This window comes from Drosophila serrata, unplaced genomic scaffold (assembly GCF_035046125.1).
Source record: "Drosophila serrata isolate PLE 108 unplaced genomic scaffold, ASM3504612v1 contig_241, whole genome shotgun sequence".
Classification (NCBI taxonomy): domain Eukaryota; kingdom Metazoa; phylum Arthropoda; class Insecta; order Diptera; family Drosophilidae; genus Drosophila; species Drosophila serrata.
The window spans coordinates 1,101,462-1,122,663 of NW_028257139.1; the positions used below are offsets into that span (position 1 = coordinate 1,101,462).

A 21,202-nucleotide genomic window follows, 5' to 3' on the forward strand; every position below is an offset into this window, starting at 1 on the left:
GTTGTTTACTTATTTTGATTGTTTTCCTTTTTTTCTTGTTTTTCTTTATCAATTTCCTCTGCGATACGATACAGGTGGCGCTCTCCCGCTCTCTAAGACCCCCTCTCGCTCTCTCTCTCCCTTACGCTCTCTATAAAAAACAAACACCGGTTGGGGCGGAACGTTGGGAACAAACGGAACAGGCGGCATGAAAAGCGAAAACCAGAAATGGAATATGGCAAAGGGAACAGACAACAGTTTTGTTGATCGCACGGCTGCGCAGTCGGCGTCGCTGCCGGCGTCGTGGGTAATTTGTGAGTCAAAGAATCAGTCAGTAGAATGTATATGTATGTGTGTGTTTGTGAAAAAGAAAAAGAGTTGAAAGAGTTTAAAACCAAGGCAAAACATAAACTGCTGCACGGTAACAACGTTTCACTGCAAACTTCCACTAAATTTGTTTGGTATTTCGTCACTTTTGTTTAAACAACTTGTTGCACACACACACATACACACGCGAACAAGCCATACACCTTGAACTTGCTGGCAGCGCGTCAACTCTTTTTACGCTTTTCATTATTTTCTGCTCAACCAGAGAGCTACTTTCTTTACACTTTGTGATCTAATTACATTTTTTCGGCCACTATTAGAACACGCACTTTACCAGCCACCTTTTGCACTTTGCTTCATTCGCATTCCTCTTTTTTCTATTTTTATTTATTCTCGGCTTAAGACTACGTTGTTTGCGATCGCGAGTTTTTTATCGAATGGCTCCAAAACCAACCGTTTCTCTCAGCGGAATCAAGTGTGCTGACAATTTAGCTTTTTCTTGGCCAGTGCTGACAACAGCCAAGCGGGTTTTTTTTAAATTAAATATATAAACAGGAATTTAACTTTATTTTTCTTGACTACGTTATACAATCATAATAGACGAAAAAGGCATTTATAAACATGATTTTCAGACAACTGAAATTGATTTTCAATAGAGTAATAATTATGTTAATAAATGATTTATTAAATATAGACCAATCCTAAAAAAGGAAATATAACAATAAACTTTTAATGTCCTTTAAATTTATTTTTTATATAATATATATTATATTTATGTAGTAATTTATGTAATTTATTTTCTGCTAATTCAATAGCTATTTGGCTATTTAGCGAATCAAAGTGTGGGCAACACAAGCTGCCGATCTATTCGACTGGAACGGGTGGAAACGAAACAAGTGGTTGGCGCTCAGCTTTTCGCTCTTTGTGCACTCTCTCTGAGAGTTCCAATAAGAGCCTCTCTTCCTATAAAAATATTTGAATAAAAAACCACCCCAATTGAGTTATAAAATAACCTGCCTGTTTGAGTAAAATATAAAAAATTATATACTCAAATAATGTTTACCATACAAATAATGATTTTAAAAAGTATGCCATGCTGAGAATGGTATTCAGATGGAAAAATTAAATCTCAAAAAAATAAAATTTTAAATGAGAAGACAAGATACTTAAGTAAAAAAATTGTATTGCCTAGCTTTAAATAACTCTAAATTAATAAAGTTGATTATTAAAGTTAATAAAGTTAGCCATATTTAAATAGATTATTGTTAATATTATGTAATTTTTATTTGTATAAATATATTTTGAAAACATCTTATAGACTTATGTACATATCTTCCAACAAAAACACATTTTTTTTAAATGTCGAATAAAATTTAATTCTTCACGGAACCTTATGAGGGATAATTACTTATATTAATAATTTATTATTATTAATTTTTACAACAGTATTAGTATATTAATTTATTAAACCATCTTTTGGGACCGAAATTTTGACCTTACCCTACGAATTAATTTTGTGCGCTGAGATCTATAAGAATGTTGGATAAAAAACAACAAATACTACTACTACAAAGAATACTATACATATAACAATACTCCCTTAAAATTTTTAGCTGGTGCCGAAATATTAAAAAACTTTTTTTAAATATGTGTATTTTTATAAACAGTTCTAATTTGTTATATCCCAAAATTGGTACACGATTAGAATTTTGTTGAAAAATTCTTTTGTAGCACTATATATTTTATGCTACCTATATTTCGTACTTCTTAAAATAGGCGTTAACAAATTTGCATTTTTTTAATAATACATTTCTTTCAAGAAATTTCCAATAATAAATTTAGTATCCACCTTCTATTTCCATTCCATATTCAATTTTCTTTTCCCGTATATGCAAAAAGTACCGCCCCAGAGACACTTTATCAAGAGGCTCATATCAAAAATGGGTTCGCATTTTAAAGCCCATAACAAACACAAAAGATAAGACAGAAATAATTCGGCCATGGCGTGCACAGAAAAAACCAGACTCTTACCCATCGTCTTCACCCGGAATTCCTCGTAGTTCATCAACGGAGGAGTCTCAGCTCCACGGACGGTGTCCAGAAAATCATCCTCACTGTACACGGAATCATAATCGCTGGGATCATGCATTATTTTCGATCGAAATTTATATTGAATTGATTAGATCACAAGATTACACTTGACACTGTTGCATACTCTTAGGCAGCAATAAATATTCACTGACTTCTATATATTTTCCAAATATAAGTATATTGCAGAATATACTTTTAATACATAAAATGCAATCTGCAATATTAGTTAAGCCGTAACACTTGAGAGATTTAATGACACCTTAAGCTAGCACCGATAATGGAGGCTCGAAAACTGATAGCACCGACAACCGCATGCGCTTTCGATTTAAACACGACTAAGGTGAGCCGGGAGTTTTCGCCGACGCTCCCCGTTCTCAGCTAATCAAGAGCAAATACTACGGAGGCTATCAAAAACAACAAACAAATCTAAAGGCTGATTAGAATTTAAAGTAGTATAACAAGTAGGAAGTCTAGAAAAGATACTATCAACTAGGGGATACCTCGTACAAATTTAATTACTTACAGAAATTATATAAAAGTGATTAGGCAAAAGAGAGATGTATAAAAAATATAAATAAATAATAAAATGGTAATTAGAAAACCTATAAGTAACTATAAGAACTATAAATTGATCATAAATAAGTCGATACATCTCATAAGGAAAACATTTCTTTAAAGAACTTATTAACTGTCGTTTAAAATGTAGTTTCTTTGATAAATCTGCCATTTCTATTTTTCATGTATTACTAGTAAGAAATCAATTTTGAGACAATTAAATTAATTCCTGAACTTATTATTATTTATCCTTATTCCGTTTAGATCTAAACAAAGTTTAAAAAAATTAAAGTTTCATGATAAAGATTAAATTTTTATATTTATAAGACCTGATACCACTCTTTTTAATTTTAAGAATATAGGGTATAAAAATATACGCTTTTATTTCCACTGAGAGAATGAGCTATCTCCGTTCTCACTCTCTCTCAGCGAAAGTAATTAGAGGGAAGTTCTTTCTAGGTGGGAGTGCGAGGGAGAGACACACATATATCTTATCGCTCAGGTAGAACTTGCTTTGAGATAGCTCCCAACTGTCGTCCGTCTGGAATTCCTTTAATTAATGAACTCATTAGACTGATATGTATGCATTAAAATTGTTCAGTTAAGGATCTAATACATTATAAATACCACCTACAAATTAAATTAAAATGATTTCCTCAATAAAATATAAAACCTTACCTTACCTCCTATAACCTTACAAAACTCCCCATTTCCCCACCCATTAAAGCACACATTAAATTGTTTTTAAAACAGCACACCAAAGAAATAGCATCATTGGAATGTTAAAAATTGTATTTAATTTAGTTTTCATCTCTTGTTTCTATGGGTTATTTTGCAATTCTAATTGTAATTTCATTTACACATAGATTTAGTTTTTTTTGTTTTTCGTTTCTCGTGTGATTTTTCATCATAAAACTCGAATTTGTTCATCTGTATTTAATTCAAACATTAAATGTATTGCATATAATTTTGTATAGTATTTTTTTGTATGATTTTTGAAGAGATATTTGTCTCTTGTTTGCTGGAGTATTTTGTCTGCTACGATTTAGGTAACTGATATGTTTCGTTTACTAGTTTTTATTTAAATATATAGTTCAACTATTTCTTGTGTATTTTGTTCTGGTGGTTTTGATAGTTTTCTTACGTTCTTTCTCTATTTTGTATAGCAACTTAAATGGGAACGGGGGTCATTTTAAAAATAATATTAATAAATTAAAATAAAAAAGTTTAATATGACCAAGCATTTTTGTTTTGTATTCGTAATATTTGAAGGTTTCTGATTGTTAAATTGTTTCAGCATTTTAATGGTTCAATGGGTCAGTTTTGGTATTAAAACCCTGAAACAAGTAACAAGTTGGAATAATTTAAACTGAAACATAAATAAATAGTTATGATAAATAGGATTTGTAAAACGTTTTTTAAAATTTCCTTTAGTGTGTTTTCTCATAAATATATATTTATATAATTCGCTTAACTTTACTAGAGTGGGTTCTCTTTGATTTCAACTTTCTTTTCGCGCTTCATATTTGATATGTTTTTTGTTTTGGTAATTGATATGTTGCATATATTTTGTATTTGATAGATTCTCGTGTTCTTGTAACTTTTTTTTTGCAGATTTTCCTCCTTATTTAACAAGAGTTCTGCTGATATGTATGCGATATAAGTTCAGTGGCTTAAGATTAAAAAATGTTCATGCTTTGTATATAGGTTTTTGTATATAATATTTTTAAAAAATATTCACAAAGAAAGGGACATTTTTTTTGTTCGTTTTTTAAATGTTTTTTTGATATTTAAAGTATCTCAAATAACAGTTTGTGGAACCCAAAAATAAAACCAATTATCACTTTGTTGTTTGTTGTAATATTTTTTGGGTTTATCCTTATTCATTTGCATCGATTATGGAATTCGTAGTTTGTTCTCCTTATTTACACTGGGCGTTCCTCACATCCTCTCCTACTCGTCAGATACATATACATTATATATAGTTCAATGGATCAGTTTCTGTTCATTATCATTCATTTAATATTACTCTTGACTTGTTTTAGTTTCTTTAAACATTTATTCATAAATATATTTTAAATAGACAACTATATAGATAAAAGTTTTTCTTTCTTTTTTTTGTTCGTTTTTTTTCTTCTAAATAAATAATTGTAGTTTACGTGTTTGCTGTAGTTGTTGTATGATCTATCAGCTAATTCAAGGTACTTATAACTCCATTAAATTTTTGGTTTAATTTTAAGAATTTTCCTTCAACGTTGGGTTTTCACTTTTCCTCGTTTAGTTACTTGTCACGCTATCTGCTCAACAATTCCGTGCTCCATTTGATAATTGTTTGAATTAGAGACTTAGACTCGCTAATAGTAAGATGTGTTTTTGTGTTTTGAGGGCCAATTTTTGGTTTTGCTTAGATGTTATTCCAAATTGTTTGGGTCAGTTTTAGTTCTTTGGCAATTTTAAAACTGGCCCTCAAAACGTAAGAATCTCATTTTGGTTACAACTTGCTTTTGTGTGTGTTTTCATTTCGTTCTTTCTTTCTAAGAAATATATATATATATATTGAGAGTTGAGTAAGTTTGTGTGTATTATATTCAAATTAAGGTTAGGCTTTATAATTATTCCTTGGAATATATATATATATATATATGTGTGTATTTGAAATCCCTCTGAATGATCGAGATAGATATTTTCGCTTAGACATTCAAAACATTTTGTGAATTATGCAACTCAGAGCCATTTTCATATCCTGCACAGTAGCTCGACAGGGAAGCTGTGATATTGTGCATCTAGTTTATTCATTTTTTACTTATTATTTTTATTTTTTTACTAAACATTTTTGGTTCTACTGGAAAGATAAATAGCTGCAGCCTGCAGGGCTCTTGCTTATTTTACTCACAAAAAAACATAAACAAATGTAATATTTTGTAATATACAATTCATAGACGGATATCGAAAGGAGATAAAGAGTACTTAGGGTTAGTACATAAGAAAATTGTTGGAAGGTTCTTTACTGATAGCCTCGGTTGCGGTTTTGCATTAATTTTTTAGGGACTTTTGTTGTGAATACCATAAGTGACGGATCTAAGAAGCCTTGAAACACTTTACATATACATCAATAAAAATTGTTTAATATCTGTATACATATATATGCTTCAGAAAAAAGTTTTTTATATAAACATTGATAAATTTGTTCATTTTTTTTTTGTTATTTTTGTTTTTATTTTTTCTTTTCTTTTTTGTATTTTGCCAAACGATCCTGCTTCCACATTTTATTATTTCATTTTTTCTTATGAAGTTTTTGCAATGATCTGAAATTTGCGCATTGATTTTCTCAAAATAAATATAGATCGCGATAGGAACGAAACGCATAAAGAAAGTTTAAGAAAGAGCGCAGAAAGTTGGGAGAAAGCTTGAGATATTTGTATATATATTTATTTTTGATGTAGAGAAGCCGATTTGTGATCGAAATTTTGGGTTTCTTTGCATATTTATGTTCTCTTCGCGTCTATATATTTTTTTTTGTAGCTTTTTCGTGGTGTTTTGCAATTTTTTTTTCAGTTTTGTTAGCATGATTTTTGTTTTTTATAAAAGTGTTTTTTTGGAAACAGAAAATAAAATAAATAAATATTTAATAAGAGGTTTTCGAAAGCAAAAAGGTTAAATTATACTCAAAAATAGAGTTTGAGAAAATATCTTCTGGCTGAAATGATTGGAAATGGGTGTAATGTGTGTTTTCTGTAACGGAACGATGAGTGTAGATACGTGTGTGGTGTGTGTCTGTCTGTTGGTGAGATTCGCATTTAATAATTATAATTATCATAGGGCGTGCCCAAATACGAATAGAAATTAGGATTGATGGGTTGTGCGTGTGCGTAATAAAATCCAGAAGCCGGATCTGGCGCTACTCAGTCGAGGAAGCCGGTATTGACCAGCTTCTCCAAGAAGAACTTCACATCGCCCAGTTCCGAGTCCTTGATGCCCAATGACTTTAACATCCCGAGATCCCCGTTCTCCACAGCCATGAAAACCGAGCGCAAGTGTTCCAAGTCCGATCTGTGAAATAAGATGCAGAAAAATAAGACGGAATTAGTTGGATTTCATTTTCAGGTTTGTTCTGTGAGTAATGGCCAAACTTTAATAAAGTTTTCCTTTGCCAAATGACTAAAGCCCCAGGAAAGTGCAAAGAGCTGGAAAGACTTGGGGTTCAAAGTGGCTTTAAGCTGGCAATAGTTCCGTGGAGGAAAATAGCCAGTAAACAGTGGTAATTTATATATTATAATATTTAAGACTTTAATTAATTTATACATATATATAAAATAATATAATATTTAATATAATTTAATATAAAACTATATATATTTGGTCCAAGGCAAACAGCAAGCTTATAAAATAAAATCATTTAATTTACTCGCAAAGAAACATATTTCATCTAATAGTTTTGTTTAGGATCTCTCTCAAAATTTAGTGTGGTTATGAAACGAAGTGTAGTTGAATTTGTACTTGGGAATTTGAAGTCCGCTTTCTATCCATATAACATAAAGAACTATATGTTTAAATTATAAAAAAAAATATATATAAAATAGTAAATATCTACACAACAGTAAATACTTATTCTTAAGTTATTTTTCTTGCTTTTTAATTAAATATAAATTCTATTTATCCCACTGTTAACTCAAGTAATAGGCCACTTTAAAAAAATATATATTCAAATTATAATAAATATTTACAATCAAATAAATATCTACACTATAGTAAATACTGATTTTTAAGTTATTTTTCTTATCTTTAAACTTAATTTCATCATTATATAACCCACTGTTAACTCAAAAAATAAGCCAAAAGCTCCTTTAACACACCAAACCCACATTGGCACACACACAAACACCCTGGGACAAGTTGTTGCTTTGCTGCGGTGAGACTCAAATTATACGCTTTGCTTAATTAATCCCTGCAGGTAACGTGGGGTTGTTGCTTTTGCTATTGTTCCTGCGGCTTGTATCCCGGGGTGTCCTTTGACCCCAAACCGCCCAACTTTGCTCTTTACCCGTGCCCATATATATTTTTCAGCTTGTTGCGGCTGCTAGATAAACTTCATTATCATCAGCATAATTAGTAAAGTGAGTGGGAAAAACAGAAAGGAAAGGTGCACAGAAAAAAATAAGTGTTTACTATAGCAGATTAAATAAAAAATCTTGAATTACATCAGGTATATAATAAATTATACAATAAATAAAAAATATTAGGAATGTTTCTTCTAAGCTCCACAAAAAGCATTTCTTCGAAAAGGTGAAAAACTATTTAACTTGTTAAAAATTATAATCGACCTGTCAAAAATGTAATTTATGTTAACGAAAAAACAAATCATAGGTTAAAACTGATTTCGCTAAAAAAGTATTAGCACTTCTACTGTTTTGATTATATTTTATTCTTGATCTTATGAAATCATCTTTAATTTTGCCGGCCCCGAAAAAGACTTGACAGAGAGTTCAGATCAGATCCCTATTTATGTTAGCCCCAGAAATTGTCTCTTTGCCAAATCAGCTTAACGAGAAATAGTCAAAGGGATACCCATAACCATCACATTTAAATTATATTTAAAATAACTGCCAGTTAAATACTTAATCCAACTTCAAGACTTGCTAATAGATAAAATATATAACTTTGGAATTCAAGTTAGACGGTCCGCAGGATTCATTCTGTATACAAAACATATATATTATGAGAAGGAAAAAACTTTTAATTACACTGAAAATTCTGCAATTTTTCTCTCTGTTTAGTTGGGTTGGAAAAACAAGAGTGCAAAATACACATTAATAACATTTGTGCGTGTCTTGTGGTTCGAGTACATCCATTCAATTCCGACCCGTCTCCCGTCGCTCGAATAGAGTCTTGAGCCGGGTAGAATGACATTATGACACTTGGGCGATTAATTGCCTTGATGAAATTGTGTAAATTTCCAGCTCAGCCAGACACACAGCGCCCTCTCACATTTTCTCCTGACCCCCATTTCCCTGAAACTTATTCTTTTTTTTTTTTTTTTTTTTGTTCCTTTTGGGTGTTTTGCTAATTTATCAACATGTGCGTGAAGGCAAATATTTTCGTGTCCTTTGTCTGTCCCGCATGTTGAGATCCTGTGCCTGCATGGCCCACAATTTTATGATTATTATTATTGCCACTCCAACCTCTCACCTTGCGGCTCCATTTTTGTGGTTAGTTTTTGTTGTACTAATTTAATGAAAATTTTTCTTTCATGTTATTTCGTGTGTTGGTGTGTGTGTTTATATTTGGCCATCTCCCTCGTCTGTGTTCAGTTAGCTTGTTGTTATTTTTGTTAATTAATTTTGTGCCTTTGTTTATCTTGGAAATTGTAGCATGAGCAAGTTGCCGGCGAAGGCCGCCTGGAGGCTGCCATGGAGAGGGAGTAATGCAATTAAGGCAGCTTGGGAAAACGTATGTGTATGTGTCTGGGAAAACCTTATCGAAAGGATAAAGCATCTAGTCAATGATTTTATTTTTAAATATATATCAAAGCCTTAGGGATTATTGTTTAAATAATAGTGATTTATGATAATTTAGCTAAGCAAAGAAATACTTCAAATGTTTTGTGCTAATAAAGTAGTTGATTTTTTTTGTACACAAATAAAATCTCTTTTAAATAATAAAATCTTCTTAAACTAACCCTAAATACACAGTTTTATTATATGTGCTTGCTATTAAATCATGTCCCTAAAGTTTCCATTTATGTCCTTTCCATTTAATAATTTAATTCATTAAGCAGAGAGAAATATTTTCGTTTACTTAGGACGAGCAAAACAAATATTATGCAAAAGGAGCACCAGAAGCCCATAAAGATGCTGTTCATAAAATAAAGCCAAAAAAGTAGGGAAATATGATAAATATGAATGAAATATTTTAAAATTTCATGACACACACACGTTTGTTTGTGTGCGGTTGCCTTGAACCCTTGAGCAGCAAATGTTATTGTTCCTGCAGCTACTAAAATAGCTGTGCAGAGAAAAGGACTCGAAAAGCACACACACATACACACAGAAATACACACGCACACACATAAGCAGATTCAGAGATAATTCAAGGGACAAGGACAAGGACAAAGGTCCTGGGCGAGCGAAAGGGTGAGTTAAAAAGGAACCGGCTTGCCTCTGGACTTTCCCCCTTTTTATAGTTTTTCCCGAATAAAAGGATTTTCCCCAACAATGTGAAAATAGCCCGGAGCAATGCCAAGTTGGTTCTTAAAGAGCTTTCATTATTTATATAAACTTAGAACCTGGATTAAAATTATATTTTCTGCACGAAAAGCCGTTGACAAAAAAAAGGGGAAATAATTTCTCTTTAGGATTTTGTGGCAGCCAAAGAACCAACCCAAGCACATAAATTGCACCCCAGAGCAATGCACTCAGAGAAAATGTTTGTATACTGAGACAGCAGACTTTAAACTAAATATATGAATACAATATTTAATTATATTAAATTAGCAGAGTAAGGTTTTAATATTATAAATTACATTACTAAAGGTTTTTGATCTGTAGAAAGGTTTAAATATTACAAAAGTATTAACTAAGAGTTTATGATCTTAAAGTAATAAAATTTTGATTATTCAATATCTATATTTACATGTGCAATAAAAAATATATATATAATATAAATCTAGACAAATTTCAGCTATATTATTATTAAGCTTTTATTATCATTATTATTAGAAATACAGCATGTTCTTATAAATCTGCACACGTAGTCCATAAATAAATTAAATAGAAATATGAAATTTTCGTATAGACTAATTAGTATACTAATAATATTAAATATTATTATAATAGTATGTTATTATTTTATTATAATTATTATTATGATATTATTATTATATAATTATTATAATATTATTATATTATTTAACATTATTCCCCCAGTGCACACATTTTGCCACAGCTTGTGATGCAGTGAAAGTGGATGGTTTGGGGCACTCACCTCATTAGATGGAGGGCAGCGCCAAAGTCCTCAATCGTTTGCGATTCGCTCAGAGCGATGGCGACCTTGTCCACTCCGCCCAGGGGTGAGAGGGCGTCACGTGCCTTGCTACCGAACAGCTTCTCCAGGTAATTGGGTCCGTGGGAGGCGATCAGGCTCTGAAGGAAGGATGCAGTCTCCTCCACCGGCGGCCTCTTGGCTGCAATTAATAAAACACACATTATTACTTTTAACGTATGCAATTAAATAAAGTTTCGTTTGAGTGATATGACCCAGCGAAAAAAAGTAATTAATAAACTTCGGATGGCCCTGATTACAGACAGCTTAATGCATTTGCATTCATAATTTATACGGATTTAAATTAATTTTGTTCATTAAGCAGACAAGCAAACAATGTGGGAATCAATACGCGAACAATACATTTCACTTACAAGCCATTGTAATTGAAATAGCTGTTGTAAACATATTTAATAAGGCGTTAATTAATATTTTATTGCTGACGTCTGACAATTTCCTAGGCATTAATATTAATAGTGAACTTTGGTTGCTCATCAGAGCAACTTTCGCCTTTTCCAACGCACGCGTGCATATGAAATTCCTCCCCTACTCTCGAATAAATTATTAAAGGGCTTATTTTGAAGGGCAGAAGGTCCTTGGAGATATGGACAACGCTGGAGTCCTTTAACTATTTATAGGACAATAAAAAATCTCATTTGCATAGAACCAGAAAACAACACGCATTAAAAGTTTAAAGAAATCAAAAAAACACCGTTTGTAATGAATAGTAAAGTAAATATCCTTTTTTTTTTGCAGAATACAATTGAGACGATTTAAATGGATTTAAAAGGATAATGCATTTTAATCTTATTTCTCGGATACAACTATTTTAATTTATTAATGTTTAAATTCTGTTGCTGCAAAACCTTAAATTATTTTGCTATCCTGCCAGACTGGAAATTCCCTTTCAGGTATATTCCCCCTAAGGCAATTTCTGAGCATAAAGGAATATATATTTTTCATTTCGCTTTCATTCAACTGTTGAGAGAAAGTTTTTCATTCGCATTTTCTTTTGTGTTTGTTTGTTTTCTTGTTTGCGTTTTCTTTGGCTCCGGCAAACATTTATGGATCAGTCAGCCAGTTGGTCAGGTAGTCAGTCACACAGTTTCTCAGTCACTCAGTCACTCAGTCTCTCAGTCTCTCAGTCAGTCATGCACAAAGGACAGACCTTACTTGGCGCTTGGGTCCTTTTTTTAACCCACTGACTGCACTTGTTAACCCTTACCCAGCCACCCTACATATGCTGGCATTTTTAATGGCTGCAAGGACACACGGGGTCTAGATGGCTGTCCTTTCAGTGGGTGTATGTGTGTGTGTGTGTTGATTCAGTTACTGACTGTATTTGTTATGCAAATGGCGACGTTTGCAAACCGTTTTTTACTTCCTTTCGTTTTTTACTTGTCATACCCTGTATTTTCGAGGTGTTTGCCTTTGGATTTTATGAAGAGAAGTAAGATTTATAAGTCTTAATTAGGAAAATATAACTCTGAATGTCCTGAAGCTTAAGTAAGACTAACGTAAATAGCTTCTAAGACCTCTCTAGTAGAGTTTTTTCAAGAACAATTGCAAATTCTATATCAAATTATTACTTTTAATGCTAGAACTTATTTACTTCTATAACTAAATTCCACAAAATTCAAATCTATGGTATTTCTTAATCGCAACGAATTTCTAAAAATGCTTTGTTTTTTTCTTCACATCCTTTACATGAGCTTCAGTATTCGTCCTGTGTTCTGAGCCACGCTCAAGGGACGAGGCTCAAATGGCGGGCTGGGATGTTTGGAAAAGCTCTGGGAGCGGGTATTGTCGCCTGTTGTTTGCCTTTAACTTGTTACATATTCCGGACGATGTATATCAGCAGTTTAGATTAAGACTACGTGGCAATTTCGCCTCGAAGAGATCCCTCTGCCAGCATGGGTTATGGGTTAACCATTTCTTTTCTTTTTTTTCAACTTTCTTTTCGCTGCTTTTGCCTGATAAAAATGTATGCAAAATTATGTTAATTTCCCTAGGGTATTCGAATGCAGCGCGTTGAAAAAGTTTATCGAATACTTTTTTTATTGTAACTTAACTCGTTCTTATATATATTTTCCTTTTTTTCTTTTCAATGGAACTTTAATAAAATAATTTGCATGCGTAATGAAAATTCCTCTGAAATATAAAAATAGCTGATGTGTGAGGGAATACGCAGAACTTTAACTTTCGCTTTAATTCGGTTAACTTTTACTCAGCCTGGAGTTCTTTTCTTGGTAAGTTTTTGGCACATTCAGCATATTTTTAACAAGAATTTTCATTATACAAAAGAGAGAAAATAATATATCGAAATTTCTATAAAAAGAAATGCCAATGGAGTTTCTATGGAGCCTTGAATCTATTTGAAATTCACTGATGTGAATATCCTTTGAAATAGAGTATAGAAAATGTTTTTCATTTTAAACTTTGTATATCTTTATTTTCTCTTTAAAGTGAAAGAGTTTTTATCTTTAGAAATTAATATCTTCAAGTTAGAGTGCCAAAAATACATTTTCTAATAAAAAATGCATATATATTTCTTGTATTTCCTTGATTTCTAATCGTACAATAATAAGGACCCATTAAAGTACATATTTCTCAAGCACTTTTTGTGGGATAAGGCTTTTCCATAATTAAACATGTGATGGCCAGGCAAAAATTGCCTTCGTTTTGTGTTTCAACTGTTGCCTAGCTACCCAATAAGGAGGAGTCACAGGATAAAGGACGAGTCAGGGGCTATAATAACGAGAAAGTGGGCGAATAATTTATCAAAGAGCGCCGAGGTTGAGGCAATAACTTAAGCCAGCGCCAAGGCAGCCGACACTTCCTAAATGATTTCATTGTCGAAAAATAGTTCTTTTTTTTTGGTCGTGTCGAGACGAACAATGGCGGAAAACCAGCGTAAATTTATGCTATTGTGTTGGGAAACTAAGGAGAGGTATGAGATAAGGAAAACGGGAAGGAAAGTTGATATAGAGACTGGGAAAGGAGAGAGGGAAGTTGTGTCGGCTTGTATCTCAACTTTCGGGCGAAGTGAAGTGAATTGCTGGCAATTAGCAGCAACAATTTGCAGTTTGGCCTCAAGTTTCGCATTTTCCGTTTTCGGTTTGCTCAGCGGGTGGGAAATCTTCTTTTGGCCATAAAATAAGGTGAAGTTTTTCCACCCAATTTGTACGGCCTTTGTGTGTGCAAATTTTACAATTTATCATGCCATCCATGACATAATTAGGGTATATATATAAAACAACTTTTAGGAGACATTATTCTTGGTCACTCTATCCAAATTTTATTGTGTTTCATCTGATTTATATATAATTTATATATATATATATACAAATTAAGTAAGGCAGTATGCATCGATTATGAAATTATTCATTTGATATTTTCTTTTAATTGCTTTTCAATTTAAGGCAATTACTTTGGTGATTGCAATCAAGTGCTTCTTGTGTTCTAGGTAAATGACTAAAAAGGGGAAATTCAATTGATAAAATAAGGCAAGGACGAGATAACTATTTAAGTTGATTTGATTTGTGGAGTATGTAATTTTATTGATGCCTTTTACGTGTTTTAATATCAAAAGAACTAATTTAATTATAAAGCTAAATGAAAAACAAGATGATTCTCATGACTTTTAATTAATACAGTAATGTATAATATTTATTTTAAATATTCAAACATAAAAGAATATAATTCCAGAAAGATCATAATATCCTTTCCTTGTTTTAAAATGAGTGCCTTTAAAAACTTTAAATATCTTTCATCTTTCATGGTTAAAAGCCTTGCTTGGCCAAAAATCTGTGCAAAACTTTAATAAGATTTCTTGTGCAACTTTTGTTGGCCAGCTTTTGACAGCGAGCTCATTTCCTTTCCACTTGAAACTTGGCCAAAAAAAACCTCAGTTGACGAACAGCGATCTGGGAGCGAAAGTTTCTCAGATTTAGTTAAAAAAACTTATGTGCAGCTTGCACTAATTCGATTAGTTTGCCAGCTGGTGCAAAATGTAACAAAATGTGCAGCAGGATAAAGTTTTTCGATCCTACTCTGGGCCGCATTAATTTCAATTCTGGCCTTGAATATGTTGGCTAATTTCCGGATAATTTTGAGACACAATTCCCATTTACCAGAAGTCTATACATCAATGGAGCTAGCTAAACCGAATTATTTATGGGCAAATGTTGGGCAATCAATTAGAATCCCAGTTTCAAAGCCATTCCATGAGTTAGAAGGATGATGATGACTTACCCGCGGTGCAGAGGCGCATGTCCTCGTCGTATCCGTCGGAGCAATCGGGTGCACCATCGCATAAATATTGGATGGAAATGCAATTACCATCGCCGGGGCACTTAAAGGGCTCGTATGGATGACAGGCATCTGCAAATAGAAATGAAAAATATGTTTAAAACTCCAGCCAACGTTTGGAAAATTATGGTAAAAATATTTTACAGCAAAAGATTTAAGCCGGGGGAGCTTAGTGGGCAAGCCAAAATATTTGGAGATTTAAAAATGAAAAACGACAGAAATTGTGTTGATTTTTATTGGGCTAAATGGCTTGGCATGACATTTATTTCATTCATTTATTCATGTGCATTTGCTTATTTATTTTTTGTCGTTATATGACACTTGTTAGTTCAGAGGCAACATTGCGTATACGTAATCAATAAATGAAACATGCTAGCTAATGGTTACCATACTATATATTTAATTTGAATTGAATTGAATTAAATCTACAAATATAAACCTATTTTCCTAGTATATATGTAAAACTTTCTTTCATTAATAATATACACAATTCTAATATAATTTTAAAACTCATTACGGAAGCCTAAAAATATGAAATCCAATTAAATTGTTGAACAAACACTGCCCTTAAAAGCCAAGAAAAAATATCACAAAAAATGTTATCTGACAATTAAGCAAATTAATTTGCTTTTGTGTAGCTTTTTCTGTTTCCTTTTTTTTTTTTGTTTCTTCACAACATTTTTGCTCCGCATAAAATGGCGTTAAGTAAGCTTTCAGTTTTATGTCGAGGACGTAAAAGAATGAAAAGGATAACGGCATGATAATGTTTTGCCATCAGAGTGGAACACAAACACCATCCTTTTCCCCCTCCAAAAAAAAGGGGAACAACAAGAGGGGCAAGTTAATTGAATTTATTGTTTTCGGCTGTGCCAGGCGGATTCAACATATTTCAGACAATTTCTTTTATTTATTGTGTAGCGTATTTTCCCGGCTTGTTTACAATATAAACCTCATTCATATTTTTTGTGTAGGATTCTTCTTTGTTGGCAGAGGCAAATTGGTTTTATTAGGCTCTGCACGTGGACTTGGTCGCATTTTTGGGGGAAAACAATTTTCATTTTTCAACGCCATTTCGCACGGTTCGGAATTTGTGGGTTAAATCCCGGCCGCAAACAAAAAATGTTGGCTCTTTGGCTTTTGTTTTATGGCTGCCACAAATAAGTTAAGCATTCAAATAACAAATCCTTTTTGTTCAGCTCAGAAGTTTAATTTAATTTTGCGTCCAAAGGAATAAGTCCATCTTCCATCCTGACATCCTTGACATATTTTTCTATTAAAGTTACGCTGGAGTTTTCGCTCAAATTTCTTTTATCTTGGAAACTTTTCGGGCGGGTGACAACCAGAAATAATAAAATCTACAGAATGATTGTTGGAAAAATGTTGAGACTGGAGCCACATTTAAGCCTTAATATTGCCAAGGTAAATGAACCTGTGCACGCACCAGACAAGTTAATATCGTGTGATTAATTATTTCGTCGGTTAATGTCAAAACAATTGATATTTATGTGCATGGACACACACTACCTACTAATTGACAGGCAGAGGGATCCAATATAGTGGCGACAGTCCCCAAAATCAGTTCCCCGAGCGAATGATTCACTGCGAAAAGTGTTTCGGTTTATTGTGCGTGTTGGTGCGCAGATTGAAAAGGTCAAAAGGGGGGCCAAAGGGTTGGCCTGGCCTTTAGCCGGTCTCGGTCTCTGTGTCGAAGCTGGCCTTTATAACCCGCTCTTAAAGTTGGCTTTTATGAGGCATAAAAGGGACAACTTTTGGTACTTTGTTGTGGGCATCGAAAGCGTTTTGTTTTTCCTCCCTTTATATATTTCGTAGTCGCTTTTAGTTTAGTCTTGGTGTTGGTTCTCGATTTTATACGCCAATTGATTGCCATTTGAATACTTTATTATTTTTAATGCCCAACCGGTTTACGATTATACGTGATTGGAAGCCAGTAAAAGAATTGGCAATTTCAAGTTGAATTCTTTTTAAAGATGTTTTCTTTTTTCTCTTTTGTTGTTTATTGAATTTCGGGAAGGGTATGAACACTAGAAGGGAATTTTTATGAAATAGAATGTGTGTATTATTGGTAATTTATAGTTCCTTAAACTTAAAGTTCCTTAAATTTAAATTTCCTAAAATATAAATTTAAATACCTAAAGAGTCTCAAAAGTTTCGTAATAAGTTTTCTCTTAAAAGCATGCTACATAAATGCTGCCCCATTCTGATGCATAAAAACTATCCCCCGGGGTTTCATTGAAACTCAAGCCAAGCACTCTTTTCACATATTTATAAACATAAACACACACAACACACCAAAGACTAAATCGGCTGTGGTTTTCCACCGACACACACATATTCATATATATATATTAATTTTCAAAAATCGACGGGGTGGGGCCTCAACAGAGTCGTGTGCTGCACACATAATGTTGCATAAATGTCATAAATAAGTAGACGACAGCACGCAGCACTCTGCCTCCCCTGGGAGCTCAGCTCAGACTTTCCTTATCTCTGGGCATACGAAAATAATAAAAATACTAAGCGTATACATGGGCTTCAGCCCAGAGTTAAATGAAGCGAAAAGCTTCTTCACATACACAATGTTGTTTCCGCCTGACAATGTCCGAAAGCCAGAAGCCAAAATGTTATCCTTTATCCTGTACAGGATTTTGCTAAGCGCTGCACGTGACACCAGGAAATATTTCTTCCTTCGGCTTTTGTTGCCTTGCCTCTATGGAATATTCTTAACTCGCTGCCACTGTGGCCGTAAAAGGGGTGTAATAACACTATGCAACAAAATTGACACTTGATCAAGCAAGTATCCTTTAAGACATTTAGGATATAAAATAAGTCTTAAAAATGTTGCAGGACATAAAATTGTAAGCAAGAAAATGCTTGTCATCAGAACTATTGATTTTTATAATCAACTTTTATAGTAATAATCTGTACGTAATATAATCCTAAGTAAAAATAATAGCAAACACTTGCTGTCCCTGTATGCAATCAACACCATTAAATAATGAAAACAAAGAGAGAGTACCTTTGTTATAAAAGTAATTCTATGTACGCCAGTGTAATAAACACAACCTGTGAGAATAGTTAACAGAATTTTAGTTTTCATGTGTCAATTTGCCAAGAGACTAGCAATAGCAACGACATCAGAAAGTGTTGTCACGCATGGCGTATACGTAATGTTGCCTCATTGCTCTCGGCTGGAGCTTGTGTGTGTTATATCAGCTGCTCCTCTATGTATAGAAGATGCCTGCCAATTGCAGTTCACCTGACCCAAGCAATTGCCCGGGCGGGTCCCCAGTTAAGGGTGGCTGCTCTTTATGGCCATCGGGCAATATCTGTCCAAGAACATTGTGGTTGAAACAACATGGATTCAGTTCAAGTTTCTGCCAGACATCGATTCAGCTGACAGATGCCGGCTTATGAACACCCAAGATACAAATTTGAAGCTAACAAGCGACAGCAAAGGTACAGTTATCACCAAAAGTTACATTAAAGACGACAGGGGGAAAGTTATGTACAGTTTTGGCTGACTTTCTGATGTGTCTGATGTGTCTATTGTACTTATGAGGAGGTTTGCTTAAGTCTAGAGGTTAATTGGGAGGAAAGATAATAAAAATGTCTACGAGTTTTTAAGATAGTTTAAGTCTAGGAATGCTGATACTATGAGAATATTAAATTACTAAGGTTCATAGTTATTTCATGTGCTAATCTGTCTAATTGAAGCTTTAACTATTTCTCAAAGTACAATGCAAATTCTACTTTCAGAACCTCTTGCTTTACAATTTCCCATTGTTTCTGCCAACTTCTGATTAATTACGGAACCCCTCAAGTCATAACTTTCTCTTCTTCAAGACAAATGGCATAGTAAACTTCCTTGGAACCGCCTTTCTTTTCACCATATCCAAACATTTCCTGGCCATAATTGAGGTTTGCATATGGTAACCGCAGAGTGACTAACCAAAGTCATACTCATACTATGTATTGTGCACTGTACTGGGTGAAATAAACAAAAGGGAAGGGCACAAAATGACGTATACGCAATATCAACTAAATAATTGCACACACACCCTTGGCAGGACCGCTCACTAATGAAAATTACTTTCCTTGGCTGACAGTTGGATGGCGGAAAATACATACATACATATGCGTGTTCTGGGTTTGCCTCCTTTTGCTCGCTGAAACCAGTTTGATTGCATTGGCAAAAACAATAGCAGCAAGAAACTAATTGTTTTCCTTATAAATTAGCACATTTGTATGCACTGCCACGTGCACACAAGCAAAACAAAACTCTGACGTAATTTATTGGTGCCACACTATGAGAAAATGTACTTTTCCCCTTTTCCCCTCACCCCATCGAGGACATGCATCTCGCCATCGCGTCGCTTCGATTGTCTTGCCACAGTTACGGTTACGGTTATGGCCAACAGAGTGTGAGATATAGCCCTGTTCTGGCGTTATTTTTGCATCTGTGAGTGTGTTCGGGCTCGAATGCCAGCTGAGGAGTGTATGTGAGCCAATGACAAATTGGGAAATCGATTGGTAAGAGTTGGGGAAAAGCCAGAAATTGGAAAAAGAGAAATGCTGAAAGTGGGAAGTGGAGATGAGGTTTACAGGGGTTTTAAATAATCTCGATAATATTCAGAGATGAGTTGCTTAAAACAGAAAATGAGACACTATAATGTATACAAATTGAGATATATTTAAAGTCTGTTGAGTGTTGTTATTGCCATTAATAGCAATCATTTGGGTGAACTGCCAAATGTCTTTAAATTCTCAAAATAATATATCTCTCTGGTCTGTGGAGGTTGTATCTTTTAATTACAACTATAAAGACTTTCTGAAATAATTTGTACAACTTGACTACCACCAATGCTAAACAGAAATGATATAGGTGTAAATCAAAGCTTTTCACCTTTCATATAGATCAATAAAAAACACATAACAAAGCTTTAGCTTCGATTTTCAATTTAAACAAAATAAGATAAATTTCTGTATAATCCTATAATCTTTTTCATTATGTGATTTGTATAATAGCATAGATTAAATTTAATAATATAGAATTGATATTATTCCCCTAACAGCATTTCATCATTTAAGTAAAAATAAGCCCATTCTGTTTCTCAAATACAATAAACCTGGAAATCCATTCTTCAAATCAATTTAATATTCCAACCGCTACACATTTACTTCTCAGCCAGCAAAGTGACTCTTAAATAATTCATTGGCCAAACATTTTGAAACATTAATTACCAGTATCCATTAGGCCGCTTAAGCAAATTGGCCAAGGCAATGCACTCAGACAAGTGCATACAAAGTACATCATGGAGATGGGGTGGAGTTTAATTAGTTGCATGATAAGGTATATGTAGAGACACAATGCCACACCTATTAATTTTATATTCATCCCCAGATGACCCGTTCACACTCCCTCTCTCACATGCAAGTTCACTCACATCATGTAATATAATATTCACATTATCTGTCTCTAAGATTTCCCAGCTTTCCCTACGCCTGTCAACTGGTAATTAAAATTTAAAATTAGAAGAAGGATACATAAATTACCATCTTAAAGTGAAGTTCAAGGCTCAATAAACCATAAATTATAAAGTGGAGTTACTATTCGACTCCTAATCAATTTTAATTACTTCCACCGCAATGGGAATTTATGCCGCCTGCTAGAGTAAGGAAATTGCATTAGAATCTTTTCCTGCCATCCATCGATTGGTCCTTCTCTCTATCTAATGCATTCAACCAGGAAAAACTTTTGCCATCTGTTGCACCAAACTGAAATCACAGCCAACCAGAAAATCAGAACCGTTTAAAACAAAACTCTAGAGGAAAACCCAGTGCGCGGCAAGTTTATGACTCTCGAAAGTCTGCCGTGAAACTT

The 21,202-nt window shown here is 33.5% G+C and overlaps 2 protein-coding genes across 23 annotated transcripts in view; both read right to left on the bottom strand.

Annotated features, from left to right (window-relative positions):
• Positions 1–2,734, bottom strand: part of Dys (Dystrophin) — a 149,799-nt gene extending 147,065 nt beyond the window's left edge. For 16 of the 22 annotated variants that reach the window (XM_086831753.1, XM_086831750.1, XM_086831752.1 and 13 more), the window contains exon 1: positions 2,338–2,734. In XM_086831753.1, coding sequence (XP_086687879.1) covers positions 2,338–2,455 — 118 coding nt within the window. In that variant the 5' untranslated portion in view covers positions 2,456–2,734. Of the gene's footprint in view, positions 1–606; positions 771–2,337 lie in introns of those variants that run through there. The other 6 variants (XM_086831751.1, XM_086831739.1, XM_086831738.1 and 3 more) reach the window with 3 other exon arrangements.
• Positions 2,735–3,690: 956 nt separating this feature from the next.
• The window catches only part of LOC110188266 (IDLSRF-like peptide), a 40,781-nt gene continuing 23,269 nt past the window's right edge, over positions 3,691–21,202 (bottom strand). Inside the window, exons 3-5 of the mRNA XM_020957955.2 lie at positions 15,244–15,372; positions 10,933–11,131; positions 3,691–7,002 (exon numbers count right to left, since the gene is read on the bottom strand). Coding sequence (XP_020813614.2) covers positions 6,855–7,002; positions 10,933–11,131; positions 15,244–15,372 — 476 coding nt within the window. The 3' untranslated portion in view covers positions 3,691–6,854. The remainder of the gene's footprint in view (positions 7,003–10,932; positions 11,132–15,243; positions 15,373–21,202) is intronic.